This window comes from Pan paniscus, chromosome 18 (genome assembly GCF_029289425.2).
Source record: "Pan paniscus chromosome 18, NHGRI_mPanPan1-v2.0_pri, whole genome shotgun sequence".
Classification (NCBI taxonomy): domain Eukaryota; kingdom Metazoa; phylum Chordata; class Mammalia; order Primates; family Hominidae; genus Pan; species Pan paniscus.
In genome coordinates this window covers 49,265,132-49,283,679 of record NC_073267.2, presented here as the reverse complement: position 1 = coordinate 49,283,679, position 18,548 = coordinate 49,265,132, and the positions used below count along the sequence as shown (strand labels likewise).

Sequence of the window (18,548 nt, the reverse complement as noted above, 5' to 3'; positions counted from 1 at the left end):
GCCCACTAAGCCCCTTAAATATCAGGAAACCCCATGGGAATGTGTCTGGTTATCACTCCTTGGTCCCAGCTCAGGAATGAGTTATACCTCCTATGGCTCACATGAGCTACCCAAATGGAAGGTAGAGTTCAACCTAGGTCGGGGTTTGAGCTGTGTTCCATCTTCTTGTACTACTTGTCTAAACCGAGGGGAAGGATGTGTGACTAAGAGAAAGTTCTGTACTGTCTCATTCCCAAGGATCACTTTCTTTTTTTTTCCCCCCCTGGAGTCTTACTCTGTAACCAGGCTGGAGTGCAGTGGCAAGACTTCAACTCACTGCAACCTCTGCCTCCTGGGTTCAAGTGATTCTCCTGCCTCAGCCTCCCAAGTAACTCAGATTACAGTCGCCTACCACCATACCTGGCTAATTTTTGTATTTTTAATAGAGACGGGGTTTCACCATGCTGGCCAGACTGGTCTTGAACTTCTGGCCTCATTGATCCACCTGCCTCGGCCTTCCAAAGTGCTGGGATTACAGGCGAGAGCCACAACACCGGGCTATAAGGATCACTTTCAATTACAGAAACATTTATCCTCCCATTTCTAATCCTCTATTCTAGCTAAAACTGAGCAAGAGGTTGACATTATATTACCCCAGTTCTCCAAGCTGACAGTCACGGACTTCTTCTAGAAGCTGGTATGTTGAAAGCTCTCTACATAAATGACCGAAGGGGACAGCTCTTCACTTTGGTGAGTATGGCGTCTTAGTCCATGTGGGCTACTATAACAAAATGCCTCAAACTGGGTGGCTTATGAACAGCAGAAATATATTTCTCAGTTTTGGAGGCTGGGAAGTCCAAGACCAAGGTATGGGCAGATTTGGTATCTGCTGAAGGCCCATGTTCTGGTTTATAGGTAAGGCCTTCTACCTGTGTCCTCATGGCAGAAAAGGTGATGAGCTCCCTTGGGCCTGTTTTAAAAGCATGTATCCCATTCTTGAGGGCTCAACCCCAAGACTGAATCACCTCTCAAGAGGCCCCACTTCCTAATAATTACATAGATGATTTTAATATACATTTTAAATTTTAATAAATATTAATAAAATTTTAATATTTTAATATACAAACTTTGGGAGGGTACAAACATTCAGACCATAGCATATTTTATTTTATGCACTTATTTTTATTTATTTGTTTTTTGAGACAGAGTCTCACTCTGTTGCCCAGGCTGGAGTGCAGTGGTGCAATCTCAGCTCAGTGCAGCCTCCACCTCCCAGGTTCAAGTGATTCTCCAGCTTCAGCCTCCCGAGTAGTCGAGATTACAGGCCTTTGCCACTACGCTCAGCTAATTTTGTATTTTTAGTAGAGACAGGGTTTCACCATGTTGGCCAGGCTGATCTTGAACTCCTGGGCTCCAGTGATCCCCTCACCTCGGCCTCCCAAAGTGCTGGGATTAGAGGCCTGAGCCACTGTGCCCAGCCCCACAGCATATTTTAAAAGTAGTTTTTAGGTATTGTCTATTTAAAATTTTTTAAAATATTTTTTAACTTTTTTTAGAGATGTGGTCTCACTGTGTCACCTAGGCTGGATTACAGTGGCATGATCATAGCTCACTGCAGCCTGAACCTTCTGGGCTCAAGTGATCCTCCTGCCTTAGCTACCCTAGTAGATGGGACTACAGGCACACACCACCACGTCCAACTAATTTTTATTTCTTGTAGAGATGGGGTCTTGCTATGTTGCCTAGGCTGGTCTCAAACGCTGGGTTCCAACCATCCTCCTGCCTAGGCATCCCAGAGTGCTGGGATTACAGGTATGAGCCACTATGCCTGACCTGAGATTTTTTTTCCTTTTTTTTTTTTTTTTTTTAGACAGGGTCTAACTCTGTTTTCACCCAGGCTGGAGTGCAGTGGCACAATCAGTTCACTGCAGCCTCGAACTGCTGGGCTCAAGAAGTCCTCCTGCCTCAGCAGCCTGAGTAGATGGAACCATAGGCGTGCACCACCATGCCTGGCTAATTCTTTTATGTTTTTAGTAGAGAATGGTTCCCGCTATGTTGCCCAGGCTGGTCTCAAACCCCTGGCCTCAAGCAATCCTTCTGCCTTGGTCACACAAAGTGCTTAGGATTACAGGCAAGACATATCTGGTCTTAAATTGTTTATATTAGAGATTTTATTTAAGATAATTTTGGCTGGGTGCGGTGGCTCACACCTTTAATCCCAGCACTTTGGGAGGCTGAGGCAGGCGGATCACCTGAGGTCAGGAGTTTGAGACCAGCCTGGCCAACATGGTGAAACCCCATCTCTGCTAAAAATACAAAAATTAGCCAGGCGTGGTGGTTCGCACCTGTAATTCCAGCTACTCAGGAGAATTGCTTGAACCCGGGAGGCAGAGGCTGCGGTGAGCCGAGATTACACCACCACACTCTAGCCTGGGTGATAGAGCGAGACAATGTCTCAAAAAAAAAGAAAAGAAAAAGATAATTAATACAATGTCTAAAAGATAATTTTATTGTAAATATATTGGGTATGTTTGAGAAGATGGCTTTCCAGGTTCTCGCATGACTGCTGTAGCATGTATGCCCCCAGATGTGTCATTTGTCCCTGAACAAGGCCAAGTGAGATCTTCAAGGACAGCAGGCAAAATTCCCTTTAGCTTTCAAGTGTCTGATCCAGCCTTCAAATCCTACACCTAATGATGTTCTCTTCCAAAGGGCTCCTTATCTGGTGTTTTTGGCTAACAAGCAGTGGACACCTCCTCGAAGCATCTGCTTCACTGCAGAAGAAGGGGACTTGGGGTTCACCTTAAGAGGGAATGCCCCCATTGAAGTTCGCTTCCTGGATCCTTACTGCTCTGCCTCGGTAAGCACATGCTTTTCTTGGTTGGCAGCAAACACAGATATCTGGGTGATTGAATTTAGGGTGGGTTCACCCATGTCAAAGGCCTGACTTGATGTGAAAGGCCTCATGGGTGCTACAGTCCCTAAAAGAAAAGGATTAATTTTTACTGTCTTTTTTTTGTTTTTAGTTTTTTTTAGACGTTGGGAGGTGGAGGCTGCAGTGAGTCGTGATTGTGCAGTGGCACAATCTCAGGGCTCAGTGCAGCTTCTGCTTCCTGGGTTCTAGTGATTCTCCTGTCTCAGCTTCCTGAGTAGCTGGGATTACAGGCACGTGCCACCACACTTAGCTAATTTTAGTTTTTGTTTTTGTTTTTTGAGACACATTTTTGCTCTGTCGCCCAGGCTGGAGTGCAGTGGCGCGATCTTGGTTCACTGCAACCTCCACCTCCTGGGTTCAAGTAATTCTTCTGCCTCCGCCTGCTGAGTAGCTGGGATTACAGGTGTGTGCCACCATGCCCAGCTAATTTTTTGTGTGTTTTTAGTAGAGACGGGGTTTCACCGTGTTAGCCAGGATGGTCTTGATCTCCTGATCTTGTGATCTGCCCACCTCGGCCTCCCAAAGTGCTGGGATTACAAGTGTGAGCTACCTGGCCCGGCCTAATTTTTGTATTTTTAGTAGAAAAGGGGTTTTGCCATGTTGGCCAGGCTGGTCTCGAACTCCTGGCCTCAAATATTCTGTCTGCCTTGGCCTCCCAGAGTGCTAGGATTATAGGCGTGAGCCACTGTGCCTGGCCAATTTTGACTTTTTTTTTTTTAATTGCACCCAGGCTGGAGGGCAGTGGCACGATCTCGGCTTACTGCAATGTCTGCCTCCCGGGTTCAAGCAATTCTCCTGCCTCAGCCTCCCAGGTAGCTAGGACTACAGGTGCCCACCACCACACCTGGCTGATTATTGTATTTTTAGTAGAGATGGGTTTCACCGTGTTGTTCAGGCTGGTCTTGAACTACTGACCTCAAGTGATCTACCCGTCTCAGCCACCCAACGTGAATTTCTGCTTTCTTGATGTGAACTTATGCAAATACCTATTTTGTTAATGGGGACTGATTCAAGGATTTGAGTGAACAAAACATTGACTTATTTTCAACAATACTTTTTCAGGTGGCAGGAGCCCGGGAAGGAGATTATATTGTCTCCATTCAGCTTGTGGATTGTAAGTGGCTGACGGTGAGTGAGGTTATGAAGCTGCTGAAGAGCTTTGGTGAGGACAAGATCGAGATGAAAGCCGTGAGCCTCCTGGACTCCACATCATCTGTGGTGAGCACTGACACCTCCCTGGGCAGTCAGTAGTGGTGTGGAGTGAAATCTACATGAGTTCAGCCCCAGGGGTATTTACCAGACCCTCTGTCTCCTGCCTGTGTAACATGGTATAAATGACTGGACTCTCAGGCTTGTAATCACTGTAATGTGCTCACCTTGGGTCAAAGAGAAAATTGGCAAACTTTTTCTTTTTAAAGACAGGGTCTTGCCCTATTGCCCAGGCTGGTTTGCAGTGGTATGATCATGGCTTACTGCAGCCTCTATCTCCTCGGTTTAAGTGATCCTCCCACTTCAGCCACACAAGCAGCTGGAATTATAGGCACCCACTACCACCCCTGGCTCATTCTTTATTTATTTATTTATTCATTTTTTATTTTATTTTTTTTTGAGATGGAGTCTCGCACTGTCGCCCAGGCTGGAGTGCAGTTGTGCAATCTTGGCTCACTGCAAGCTCTGCCTCCTAGGTTCACGCCATTCTTCTGCCTCAGCCTCCCAAGTAGCTGGGACTACAGGTGCCTGCCAACGCGCCTGGCTAATTTTTTGTATTTTTAGTAGAGATGGGGTCTCACCGTGTTAGCCAGATGGTCTCGATCTCCTGACCTCGTGATCCACCCACCTCGGCCTCCCAGAGTGCCGGGATTACAGGTGTGAGCCACCATGCCCAGCCCATTCTTTATTTTTTGTAGAGACAGGTTCTCGCTGTGTTGCCAAGACTGGTCTTGAACTCCTGGGCTCAAGCCATCCTCTGACCTTGGCCTCCCAAAGTGCTGGGATTACAGGTGTGAGCCACTGCACCCTGCTAGCAAACTTTTAAAAATATCCTGTGGATAAAATAATCAACTGATCTATTTTTCTGATCAAATTGTTTAATTACAAAAGTAATACATACTCATAGTGAAAAAAACAAAAAACAAAAAAAAAATTCTAATGGTACAGAAGAGCTTAAGACAACCAGTGAAAGTTAAGACAATCCCTCTGTATGCCCTAGAGGCAGTGTCAGCTATGTTCTGGGAGATTTGGGAAGCATTTGAGTCTCTCAAGTTTACCTGCACAGTTACCACCTTTAATTTTCCTCACGTGAGGCCGGGCACGGTGCTCATGTTTGTAATCTGAGTACTTTTGGAGGCTGAGGTGTGTGGATTGCTTGAAGTCAGGAGTTCAAGACCAGCCTGACCAACAAGGCAAACCCTGTCTCTACTGAAAATATAAAAATTAGCTGGGCATGGTGGTGCACGCCTGTAACCCCAGCTACTCAGGAGGATGAGGCAGGAGAATAGTTTGGGAGGTGGAGGTTGCAGTGAGTGGAGATTGCACCATTGCACTCCAGCCTGGGCAACAGAGTGAGACTCTGTCTGCAAAAAAACCCTAAAATTTTCCCCAAGTGCTAGGGTTCATGCCACACTTAATGACGTTCTCCTCTGCACTTTGCCACACTTAATGACGTACCAACACTCATTTATTCATTCAACAAATATTGATTGAGGATCAATTGGGTGCCAGACACTCTCTTAGGTGTCAGAGCTCCAGTTTACATTACACAGGTAAGGTCCCTGCCCCTCCCCAAGAAGCTGGCACTAAGTCAGTAAATAAATGGTCAGGATTTTGATAAGTGTTGTAAAGGAAAAAAGACCTGTAATGGGGTGGAATGACTGGAGAGGAGGCGAGGCTCTATCTAGGCAGGGCTGGAACAGACATGAGAGTGACCAGGAGGTTCGAGCCAGTTGCAGAGAGACAAGAAAGGCCTTCTGGGCAGGGGCACCTACAGGTACAGGGCCCCTGCAGCAGAATAAGCTTCTCCTACCAGAGAGACAAAAGGAAGGCCTTTTGGCAAGAGCACCAGGACAAGGAAGGGAGCCGTGGGAAGTGAGGTAGGAAGGAGGCCTTGGCGGCAGTGGTGGGAGCTTGGAAGCCACTGGGCATTTTCAGAAGGGGAACGGCGTGGTGTGATGTTTGTTTTAGAAGGGCGTCTGCTGCCGGAGACTGGCCATGGCAGTTGTCCAGGCTGGTGACGTTAGTGGCTGAGGTGATGGGGGTGGCTGTAGAGTTGGAGAGACATGAGTGTCCCTGGGACATAGTTTGGAGGTAGAGCTGATGGGGGATTTGTGGATGATTTGTGTAAAGGAGACAGTGAACAGGGAGGTGAGGCCTCAGTTTTTGGCTTGATCATTCTCATGGGTAGTGGTTATTTTTCTACCTTTAATTTTGTTTTTCTCTTGTGTTTTTTTGTTTGTTTTTTGTTTTGTCTTGTTTTGTTTTGTTTTTGAGACAGGGTCTCACTCTGTTGCTTGGCTGGAATGCAGTGGTGCAATCATAGCTCACTATAGCCTTGACTTCCTGGGCTGAGGCAATCCTTTTGCCTCAGCCTCCCGAGTAGCTGGAACTACAGGTGTGTACCACTATGCCTGGCTAATTTGTTTATTTACCTATTGTAATTTTTTTTGGTAGAGATGGGGCCTTGATACATTGCCAAGATTGGCCTCAAACTCCTGGCCTTAAGCTATCCTTCCACCTCTGCCTCCCAAAATGTTGGGATTAGAGGCATTAGCCACCATGCCCGGCCTGGTTATTTTTCATAATGATGGGTAATGGGTGTGAGGGAGATGAAGGAGAGAGAAATCAAGAGTCATGTTTTGAATGTTTCAGATGCTATTAGCAGTCAGACATAAGCATAAAGGAGGAGACTGGATGTGAAGTCTTCAGTTCAAGGAAGAAATCAGAGCTAGAAATAAATATTTGAGAATCATTGCACACGGATGATATTTGAGGCTGTGAGACAAAATGCAGCTCCCTGCAAGGGGGCTAGGGCTGAGTGCTAAACATTTAGAGGTCAGTTGGAAGAGAAGCAAGTGCAAAGAAAATGCAGGAGAGTTCAGAGATGTCGGAGGAAAGGAGCTTCTCAAATTAAGAGGAGAAAGCTCTGCAGGAGAGAGTGATGGGTTGCATTGAATGCAGTTGAGAGGTGGAGAATGAGGTTGGCTTAGCTGTGCCTATTGTATTGGGCAGCAGGATGAAAAGACACTTTGGTGGAGAGGTGGCAACAGAAGTCAGTTGAGAGAGGGCCAGAGAGCCAATGGATTTTGAGTCCGTGGATATGAAATGCTTAGCATAGGCAAATCCAGAGACAGAAAGTAGATGGTGCTGGGGCTGGGCAATGGGAGTGGGGAGGGACTGCTGAAGGGTCATAAGGTAGAAGGTTTCTTTTTGGGGGGATGGAAATATTCTGAAATTAGGTAGTAGTGATGGTCACCTAACTTTGTGAATATACTAAAAAATCACTGATGTTTTGGCATACTGGCTCACACCTGTAATTCCAGCACTTTGAGAGGCTGAGGCAGTATGTTCGCTTGAGCCCAGGAGTTCGAGACCAGCCTGGGCAACATGGCGAGACCGTGTCTCTACAAAAAATAAAAAAAATTAGTGTGGCATGGTGGCACACACCTGTAGTCCCAGCTGCTTGGGGGGCTGAGGCCGGAGGATCACTTGAGCCCAGGGAGGTTGGGGCTGCAGGGAGCTATGATTGTACCACTGCACTCCAGCCTGGGTGTCAGAGCAAGACCCTGTCTCAAAAATAATAAATAAAAGCCACAGAAGGGTATTAAAATGGTGAATTTTATGCATGTATGTGAATTATATCACAAAAAAAATTTTTTTTTTGAGATGGAGTCTCGCACTATCGCCCAGGCTGGAGTGCAGTGGCGTGATCTTGGCTCACTGCAACCTCTGCCTCCAGGATTCAAGTGAATCTCCTGCCTCAGCTTCCCGAGTGGCTGGGATTATAGGCGGGCACCGCTATGCCTGGCTAATTTTTGTATTTTTAGTGGAGACAGGGTTTCGCCATATTGGTCAGGCTGGTCTCGAACTCCTGACCTCGTGATCCATCCACCTCGGCCTCCCGAAGTACTGGGATTATAGGCGTGAGCCACCGCACCTGATATACTTTAAATTTTAAAAGAAGATAAAGTCAAGGGACGCAGAGCATCTTGGGAGAAGGGATCATAAGAAATTATATTTTTAGGGACAAAATGCATGGAGTTTATGGACAAGTGATTAAGGTCCGCAGCAGAAACAGAAAAGAAGTTTGTCCAAAAGGAGGTTAGAGAAAAGAGCCGAGCCACATACTGAAGGTTGGAGTAGGGACCCCGTCAGCAGAGGCCTGAGTTTATGGGGCATGCCCTGCCCCCTGTGAGAGGTGCAAAGGCTTGATTTTCAAGTCTGTGACATCTTTACACCAGGCCAAGGAAGGGGCTGCTGTAGTAGCTGAAAGCAAGGGTTCTGCACTGAGGCAGTCTAGATGTGTATCCTGGCTTTCCACCACCATTGTGTGGCCTTCAGCAAGTCAGTGAATAGCTGTGAGCCTCAGGATAAACTGAGTTTACATAAAGCCCTTCCAAGAGGGCCAAACATGAGCTACATTTCAATTCACAATAGGCATTATAATGATGATAACCATGATCATGATGTTTATTCTTTTCACCCAGCAGGATGTCTTTAATTTTTTTAAAAATAATGTTTTTAGGCCGGGCGCAGTGGCTCACGCCTGCAATCCCAGCACTTTGGGAGGCTGAGACGGGTGGATCATGAGGTCAGGAGATCGAAACCATCCTGGCTAACACGGTGAAACCCCATCTCTACTAAAAATACAAAAAATTAGCTGGGCGTGGTGGCAGGTGCCTGTAGTCCCAGCTCCTTGGGAGGCTGAGGCAGGAGAATGGCATGAAACCAGGAGATGGAGCTTGCAGTGAGCTGAGATCGCGCCACTGCACTCCAGCCTGAGTGACAGAGCGAGACTCAGTCTCAAAAAAAAAAATGTTTTTAGGCTGGGCACAGTGGTTCACTCCTATAATCCTAGCACTTTGGGAGGCCGAGGCAGGCGGATCACTTGAAGCCAGGAGTTCGAGACCATCCTGGCCAACATGGCAAAACCCTGTCTCTACTAAAAATACGATAATTAGCGGGATGTGGTGGTGCATACCTGCAATCCCAGCTACGTGGGAGGCTGAGGCATAAGAATCGCTTGAGCTTGGGAGGCAGAGGTTGCAGTGAGCCGAGATCGTGCCGCTGTACTCCAGCTGGGGCGACAGAGTAAGACCCTGTCTAGAAAAAAAAGTTTGTTTTTTGTTTTGAGACAGGGTCTCGCTCTCATTGCCCTGGCACGATCTTGGCTCACTGTGGCCTTTACTCTTGGGCTTAAGTAATCCCCCCACCTCCGCTTCCTGAGTAGCTAGGACTACAGGCATGCAACACCATACTCAGCTAATTTTTCATATTTTTTGTAGAGATGGGGCTTCACCGTGTTGCCCTAGCTGTTCTCTAACTTCTAAGCTCAAGCAATCCACCTACCTTGCCTCCCAAAGTGCTGGGATTACAGGCATGAGCCAGCATGCCCGGCCAAATAATTTCTTTTGTTGTTGTTTTTTGTTTTGTTTTGTTTGTTTTGAGACAGGGTCTCACTCAGTTGCCCAGGCTGGAGGACAATAGTGCAATCATAGTTCACTACAGCCTCGAATTCTAGGGCTCAAAAGATCCTCCCTTCTCATCATCTGAGGTCAGGAATTCTAGACCAGCCTGGTCAACATGGTGAAACCCTGGGTGTGGAGGTGGTGGGTGCCTGTAATCCCAGCTACTTGGGCAGCCAAGGCAGGAGAATTGCTTGAACCCAGGAGGCAGAGGTTGCAGTGAGCTGAGATCATGCCACTGCACTCCAGCCTGGGCAAGAGAGGGAGACTCCATCTCAAAAAAAAAAAAAAAAAAGATCCTCCCAAGTAGCTGGGACTACAGGTGTGCACCACTATACCCAGCTAATTTTTAATTTTTTTTGTAGTGACAGTCTCATTTTGTTGCCCAGCCTGGTCCCAGACTCCTGGGCTTAAGCAATGTTCCTGCCTCCGCCTCCCAAAGTGTTAGGATTACAGGAATGAGCCAGTGCACCAGGCCAAAAGTAATTTCCTTTTGTCTTTTATTTAACTAATTTTGTAGTGATGGGGTCTAACTGAGTTATCCAAGCTGATCTTGAATTCCTAGCCTCAAGAGACCCTCTTGAATCAGCCTCCCGAATAGTTGGGATTACAGGTGTGAGACACTGTACCTGGCTCTTTTTTTTTTTTTTTTTTTGGAGATAGAGTCTTGCTCTTGTCATCCAGGCTGGAGTGCAGTGGTACAATCTTGGCTCACTGCAACCTCCGCTTCCCGGGTTCAAGCAATTCTCCTGCCTCAGCCTCCCGAGTAGCGGGGATTACAGGCACCCACCATGATGCCTGGCTAATTTTTGTATTTTTAGTAGAGATGGAGTTTCACCACATTGGCCAGGCTGATCTTGAATTCCTGGCTTCTGGTGATCAGCCTGCCTTGGCCTCCCTAAAGTGCTGGGATTACAGGAGTGAGCCACCATGCCCAGCCCCTGGCTTTTTAAAAATAATTTTTAAAAAGTAATTTATTTTTGTCTATTAATTTTTATGATAAGGATTTTAGATAATGACAGCCAAGCACTGTTTTTAGTGACTGAACATTTCAAACAAAATCAAATAAAGAGAGCATTTATCCTAGCACTCTGGCTGAACCGATGACCTGCTGCCCTTGGCTACCCTCTTGACTACAGTGGGGATCCCTAGATGAACAAATCTAAGCTTGGAATCAAGCTCTGGAATTAGGCCCTGACTGCCGTTCACAAGCTGTGTTACCTTCAGCACATTCATACCCTCCCTGGGCCTCGGTTTTCTCATCCAGAGGATGGAAGAGTTAGGCCTACACAGTGGTTTTAAACTGTGCTCTATAAAGTCCTAAGAGTTCTAGAGGGATACCCCAGTGGATTTGAGTGAGGAGTGGGTGGCGTGGAAAGAAATAGTAAATGGAGCTGGGCACAGTGGCTCAAGCCTGTAATCCCAGCACTTTGGGAGGCTGAGGCAGGTGGATCTTGAGGCCAGAAGTTGAAGACCAACCTGGCCAACATGGTGAAACCCTGACTCTACTAAAAATACAAAAATTATCTGGGCATGGTGGCATGTGCCTGTAATCCCAGCTACTTGGGAGGCTGAGGCAGGAAAATCACTTGAACCCGGAGGTGGAGGTTGCAGTGAGCCAAGATTGGGCCACTGCACTCCAGCCTGGTGACAGCAAGACTCTGTCTCAAAAAAAAAAAGGCTTTTCAAAGAAAGTAGTGGTACACATTGCAGGAGTGAGAGAGAGTGTATGTGGGTATGATACTGGGGTGGACCTGGAGGGGAATAGGGTCAAGAAAGGCTTTACTTTTTTTTTTTTTGAGACAGAGTCTCACCCTTTCACCCAGGCTGGAATGCAGTGAGTGGCACTATCTCAGCTCACTGCAAGCTTCACCTCCTGGTTCACGCCATTCTCCTGCCTCAGCCTCCTGAGTAGCTGGGACTACAGGTGCCCGCCACCACACCCGGCTATTTTTTTGTATTTTTAGTAGAGGCGGGTTTCACTGTGTTAGCCAGGATGGTCTCAATCTCGTGACCTTATGATCCGCCCGCCTTGGCTTCCCAAAGTGCTGGGATTACAGGCGTGAGCCACTGCGCCTGGTCAAGAAAGGCTTTTCAAAGAATGTGATGGTACGCATTGCAGGAGTGTGTGTGTGTGTTTGTGTGTAGAGAGAGGGGTGTGTGTGTGTGTGTGTAGAGAGGGGTGCGTGTAGAGAGAGGGGTGTGTGTGTGTGTGTGTGTGTAGAGAGGGGTGTGTGTGTGTGTAGAGAGAGGAGTGTGTGTGTGTGTAGAGAGAGGGGTGTGTGTGTATGTGTGTGTGTGTGTGTAGAGATCTGGGAGGCAAGGGTGCCTGGAGGACAGAGGGAATGGGATCCAGGCACACAGAAGGGCTTGGTCTTGGGGGACGGATGCCATGAAGTATACGGCAGGGATTTCAGGAGGGTGCGTGAGTGGCTTCAGGAGGAGAGTGAAGATAAGAAACAAGAATACAGGAGAAAAGGAAATGAAATTACTAGGGACACACAAGAGTGCCAGGAAATGGGTGCCTATTAGAGGTTTGGGGTCAGGTTAGAATTCCAAGGGAAGCCTTGGTGAGTGTCCTCCAGCAATGAACAACCTTTCAGATACAGGCCCTAGGGGAGGCAGAGGGTGGAGATGAGCGAGTTAGCATTGCTGGGGGCAGATGGAAGAGAACTGAGGGTATTTATAAGGCAGTGGTTTTGATACACAATGGACTTTGAGTAGCTGAGGGTTGGGAAATGCTTTCAGGCCTCACATCTGTCTCCAGGATTATTCGTTTTATTATTGTTTTAAATGACATTGTGTAAAACATGGTGGAGTTAGTGGTCAGTTTTCCAGAAAAGGAAGAGGCATCTCCATCCTTAGGGGCTCAAAGTACCCCCTACTTTATTGCTGCATAACTCAGATTCCTGAGGGTTTATTTTATTTATTTATTCATTATTTATTTATTTTTGGCGATAGAGTCTCACTCCATCACCCAGGCTGGAGTGCAGTGATGTGATCTTGGCTCACTGCAACCTCTGCCTCCTGGGTTCAAGTGATTCTTCTGCCTCAGCTCCTGAGTAGCTGGGATTGCAGGTGTGTGTCACCACACCCGGCTAATTTTTGTATTTTTAGTAGAGATGGAGTTTCACCATGTTGGCCACCATGGTCTGGAACCCCTGGCCTCAAGTGATCCACCCACCTCAGCCTCCCAAAGTATTGGGATTACAGGTGTAAGACACTGTGCCCGGCCCCTCTTAAGGTTTATATTAGGAACAATGTCCTCAACTATTGCAGCGATATATTGTATGCCTAATTTTAGTGCCAGAACATAGTAGACCATCAATAAACATGTGGCGAACTAAACAATCTCAATGTTAGGCAAACCTTAGAAGCTGGCGATAGCCCATGTGGAAGTCTTCAGAAAGCAAGCTTCCTTAGATTTCCAGTTTGAATCCTACATGATTCTTGGAAAGTTAATAGTAGAGAGTGTTTAATTGTACAAAGTTTCAGCTGAGAAAGATGAAAAAGTTTTAGAGATGGATGGTGGCAGTGGAGCATAATGATGTGAATGTAGTTAATGCCACTGAACTCTACACATGAAAATGATGAAAATGGCACTCCAGCCTGGGCGACAGAGCGAGACTCCATCTTAAAAAAAAAAAAAAGAAAAGGAAAAAAAAGAAAAAAGAAAATCAGGTGTAGAATAGTGTAGTTTATTCCTTTTAAGAAAATGAATGGTAATATACTTATGTACATACAAAAATACCTGTACATGCACATCATCTCTAGAAGTATAACATGGAGGGCCTAGAAGCCCAGGTGACAGGGAGACCTATTGCTCTCTGCATATTCTTTTTTTTTTTCCTTCCCTTCCCCTCTTCCCTTCCCTTCTCCTCTTCCCTTTCCTTTCCCCTCTTCCCTTCCCCCCTGCCCTTTTTTTTTTTTTGAGACAGAGGTCTCACTCTGTTGCCCAGGCTGGAGTGCAGTGGCACAGTCACAGCTCACTATACCCTCAACCTCCTGGGCTCAAGCAATCCTCCCCTCTAAGCCTCCCAGGTAGCTGGGACTGTAGTCATGAGCCACCGCACCCCACCCTGTACTTTCATATTCGTGACCATTAGTAATTATTACTTTCTCAAATAGAAGAAGAACCTTAAAATGTGAGTTGTGGCTCCTAAGCTTAAATTGTTACTATTGAGTACATTCCTTAAAAATTATCCTTGTTGGGCCGGGCGCAGTGGCTCACGCTTGTAATTCTAGCACTTTGGGAGGCCGAGGCAGGTGGATCACGAGGTCAGGAGATCAAGACCATGGTGAAACCCCTCTCTACTAAAAATACAAAAAATTAGCCAGGTGTGGTGGCGGGCGTCTGTAGTCCCAGCTACTCAGAGAGGCTGAGGCAGGAGAATGGCATTAACCCAGGAGGTGGAGCTTGCAGTGAGCCGAGATCATGCCACTGCACTCCAGCCTGGGTGACAGAGTGAGACTCCATCTTAAAAAAAAAACAAAAACAAAAAACAAACAAACAAAAAATTATCCTTGTTGCACCTGGTGGCACACACCTAGAGCCCCAGCTACTCAGGAGGCCAAGGCAGGAAGATCACTTGATCCCAGGAGTTCAAGACCAGTCTGGGCAACATAGCAAGACCCTGTCTCAAAAAAGAAAAACAGTTTGTCCTTGTTTTAAGAACCTAATTCTATATAAGCATTGGTCACCTGAGTTTCCGAATTATGTCTGTTTAATTTATTTTTTGGAGACAGAGTCCTGCTCTGTCGCCCAGGTTGGAGTGCAGTGGTGCGATCTCAGCTCACTGCAACCTCCACCTCCTGGGTTCAAGTGATTCTCGTGCCCAGCCTCGCAAGCAGCTGGGACTACAGACATATACCACCACACCTGGTTAATTTTTGTATTTTAGTAGCGATGGGGTTTCACCATGTTGGCCAGGCTGGTCTTGGACTCCTGACCTCAAGTGATCCACCTTCCTCGGCCTCCCAAAGTGTTGGGATTACATGTGTGAGCCACTGCGCCTGGCCAGACTTCATAGTTTGTATCAGCTATCTTGATGATGCCTGATGCCCTTTTTCTTTCTTTTCTATGTGCAGCATAATAAGAGTGCCACATACTCCGTGGGAATGCAGAAAACGTACTCCATGATCTGCTTAGCCATTGATGATGCTGACAAAACTGATAAAACCCAGAAAATCTCCAAGAAGCTTTCCTTCCTGAGTTGGGGCACCAGAAAGAACAGACAGAAGTCAGCCAGCACGTTGTGCCTCCCATCGGTCGGGGCTGCACGGCTTCAGGTCAAGAAGAAGCTGCCCTCCCCTTTCAGCCTTCTCAACTCAGACAGTTCTTCATACTAATATGAGGAAACAAACACGTTCAGGCCCCGAACATTTCCGGTGCTGACTCAGCCTTAAACATTTGTGCCATAATGGAAAATATCTATCTATTCTCAAATCCTGTTTTTCTCATGGTGTAAACTCACATTTGATGTGTTTTTATGAAGGAAAGTAACCAAGAAATCTCTAGGAATTAGTGAAAAAAGAATGTTTTCGAGGCCTGTTACTATATTGCTATAAGTTATTTATTATATAAAGTATTGTAAATAGAATAGTGTTGAAGATATGAAATACGGCTATTTTTAATGGTGACAATTATGACTTTTAGTCACTATTAAATTGGGGTTACCTGTAATAGTACAATTTGTAGTTGTTTCCAGGTTTGGCTAATAATCATTCCTTAACCTAGAATTCAGATGATCCTGGAATTAAGGCAGGTCAGAGGACTATAATGATAGAATTAAATTGGTGTCACTAAAAACTGTCCCAAAGTGCTGCTTCCTAATAGGAATTCATTAACCTAAAACAAGATGTTACTATTATATCGATATATTATGAATGCTATTTCTAGAAAAAGTCTAGTGCCAAATTTGTCTTATTAAATAAAAACAATGTAGGAGCAGCTTTTCTTCTAGTTTGATGTCATTTAAGAATTGCTAACACAGTGGCAGTGTTAGATGAAGATGCTGTCTACAAGGTAGATAATATACTGTTTGATACTCAAAACATTTTTCATTTTGTTTAAAGTAGAAGTTACATAATTCTATATTTTAAGTCTTGGGTAAAAAAGTAGTTTTACATTTTATAAAGTAAAGATGTAAATGATTCAGGTTTAAAGCTCTATTTGACTTTTTTGTTGTTGTTTGAGATAGAGTCTTGCTAGTGTCAATAGCAAAAGCCTTCTAGCTATCTGCCTTTCAGGTACATGGTGGGGCATACTTAACTGTTTTCTCTGATGTTGGGCATAGCATGGACCTACTTGGTTCAATATCTGACACTATTTGCATTTATTGACACTATCTGCGTTGATTTGTGCTATTTCCTGTGTGTGATTTGCACGTCTGCCATTGCTTTTTGTCTCTAGTTACTGCTTTCTTTTCCTGTTTGTTTTGTTCTTGTAGGACCCTTTCTGACTCTCTCAAGAGGGACCTTTTCAACCCCAACTCCCACTGGTCTAATCCTAACCAGCACCAGCTGGTTGGGAAGTAGAGCAGAAACTCTGGCTGCCCTAATCTACATGGTGCTCTCTGCTCCTGGGCAGGGGTGTGGATGTTTTTATATAGTATTCTCTTGAGTATGAAATGCCTGAACAAAGCAGTGATTTGGCAAGCCTGAAGTCACACACTGGGGCTCATAGTAACTTGCTTCTGCTAGCAACGTGAGCATTAGAAACATTTCCTGGCCAAGTAGCCTTGAATCAGCTAGGAGTAGGGGTGCAATGAGTCTGAGTTCACTTTGCTCAGGGTGACAAGGCTTTAGAGTATTGGTTAATTGTCAAACTCTTTTGTTTAAGAGACAAGGTAAACATTCATACATATATACATAGAGAAGCTTTCTAGGGTTACTTAGGCTTTATGTGATTAGTAGCAGAAATGTTTGTATTTGCAAGCAAAGCTTATAAATCACCTCTTAGATATCTTTGCAAAATGAAGCTAAAACATGGTTTAAAGAATCAAAAATATAAGATATTTACAATGATTTATAATTGAATCAGGAATGCATTTGGTATTTTTTAAAAGGAATAATTGGCTAAGATTTAAATTAATTTGCTTTCCTTTAAAACCCAGAGCCTAAACAATAGAAAGAAATAGGAACAGTTACACTGGGTGTGTGAGGGGTGGAGGGGGGGACCCAACTGGGACTGAAATTTCTTGGAGAAAATCTACAAAATCGGCCAAGCACACATGGATTGTGTGACTTCATTTAGTTGGAGGAGAACTGAGCAACCCGCTGATCTCAAATGTCTTTCCCCAGGAGAAATAATCTCTCTTGTCTTGGAATGGCTGTAGCACTGAAAGTCTGTTCCACCCTTGGCACTTAACTTAATCTATGTGGTAATATTATCTCTTTTAGAAATGTTTTTATCTCTTCATTATAACAATTATCTTTTTATGTGCCTGACTTACCTAGGATGCTCATTCATTCCAGGTGGCCTGGAACAGTTCTGATTTGCGCCCGTTGCCATGGTTTAATTAATAGTGCCCCCTTTCACTCTCAGAAGTGTCCTGGCTTGGATGATAAATTATAAGGTACCCATAGTCTTATCCCAACTAAACGGAAAGTTCCTGTGTTAGTCAAGATCCCAGAAAGAAACAGAATATTATGTGGGGATTTTTGAAGAGATAAAAGTCCCTTTAATAAAGGGACTATTTACAGAAGTGTGAGCAGAGTTAAGAGCATCAAAAAAGGATGTTGAGGCACCAGGCCTGAAAAGGTAAAGGGAAGAAATGATGCCATTGGAGCTTACCTGGGGGGCACAGCTTTTGAAGAGGGGCTGCCCTAGAGAAGCCATAGTCCTGGAAGGGCTCAAACACTACAGAATGGGCCAAGCAAGGGAAGACATTCCCTACCACTGTCCTCCCACCCATCTATTACCTATCTGTGCCTTCTATTGGTTGAACCCAAATGCAAGCCAGAAGGCAAAGGAGCCCTGGTGATAAAGTTGGAAGGTGTTCGTTTCCTTGGGAAGAAGAGCAGGGAAAGGCAGAGAATGAATTTGAAGGGGATCAGGGTATCTTGGGTCCTGGGGAAGTGGCAAACAGAAAATAAAGCTTCCTAAGGGGAGTCTCTTTGTCTTCAAGTCAATTAAAAACATGTGTGCACACACGTGCAAAACACTACAGGAAAGGCCATGATTGGCAAGACTTGGCAGCTATTTAAGGGAGATATTCTCTACAATGGGGAACAAGAAATAAACTTAAGGAAGTTAAATTGCAGACTGAAGGTAAATAGCAGACTACAACAATATTAAGCAGTATATGGTGATTGTCAGATTAATGGTGTAGGCGCTAGATGTTAAAGGAGTTTGAAGGATGAAAGATCACAATGGGCTGGAGCAATCTGAAAAAATAATTTATGGAAGAGGAGAGGCTTTCAGCAGCATTGAAATTAGAGCCAACTTATATGGGCAAGAAGGAGAGGTTGGTCTTCTTTGGGGCAATGGCATCAACAAGAGCACAGGTGTTAGCCTGAGACACATCTTCCCATGGGTGGAGGGCTGGTGTTGTTTCTGAGATTTTCAAAAATCTTACAAACATTCCAGGCAAATACCTATGGAAGGGGCTAAAGGACATTAAATGGGCTGTAAGAGGTATAGGTTGTGGGTGGCCATTGATTCATTCCTTCAATAAACATTTATAGAATGCTTGGTATTGGTCAAGCCACTGTTCTGAGAGCTGCTGATGCCAAGTAAAATAAGACATGGTTCTTTCCCTTGAAGAAAGGGAATGGAAAAGGTAACCAAGGGAGAAAATAATTATTTTGCCTTGTGTCCAGATGAGGTTTTTCACATTCTTGGCTGGTCTTTTCACTCACTGCTTAAACTCTTTGGAGAGCCTTTACTCCCTTCAGGGGAAAGGGTCGAGGCCCTTCCGATGTGGCCTTTTCTTGAGTCTCCAGCCCCATCTCTT

The 18,548-nt window shown here is 45.3% G+C and overlaps 1 protein-coding gene across 1 annotated transcript in view; it reads left to right on the top strand.

Annotated features, from left to right (window-relative positions):
• LOC117977952 (rhophilin-2-like) overlaps positions 1 to 14,940 on the top strand; it is a 34,639-nt gene extending 19,699 nt beyond the window's left edge. The window contains 4 exon segments of the mRNA XM_055099354.2: positions 600 to 687; positions 2,692 to 2,839; positions 3,977 to 4,132; positions 14,680 to 14,940. Coding sequence (XP_054955329.2) covers positions 600 to 687; positions 2,692 to 2,839; positions 3,977 to 4,132; positions 14,680 to 14,940 — 653 coding nt within the window.
• Positions 14,941 to 18,548: the final 3,608 nt, after the last annotated feature.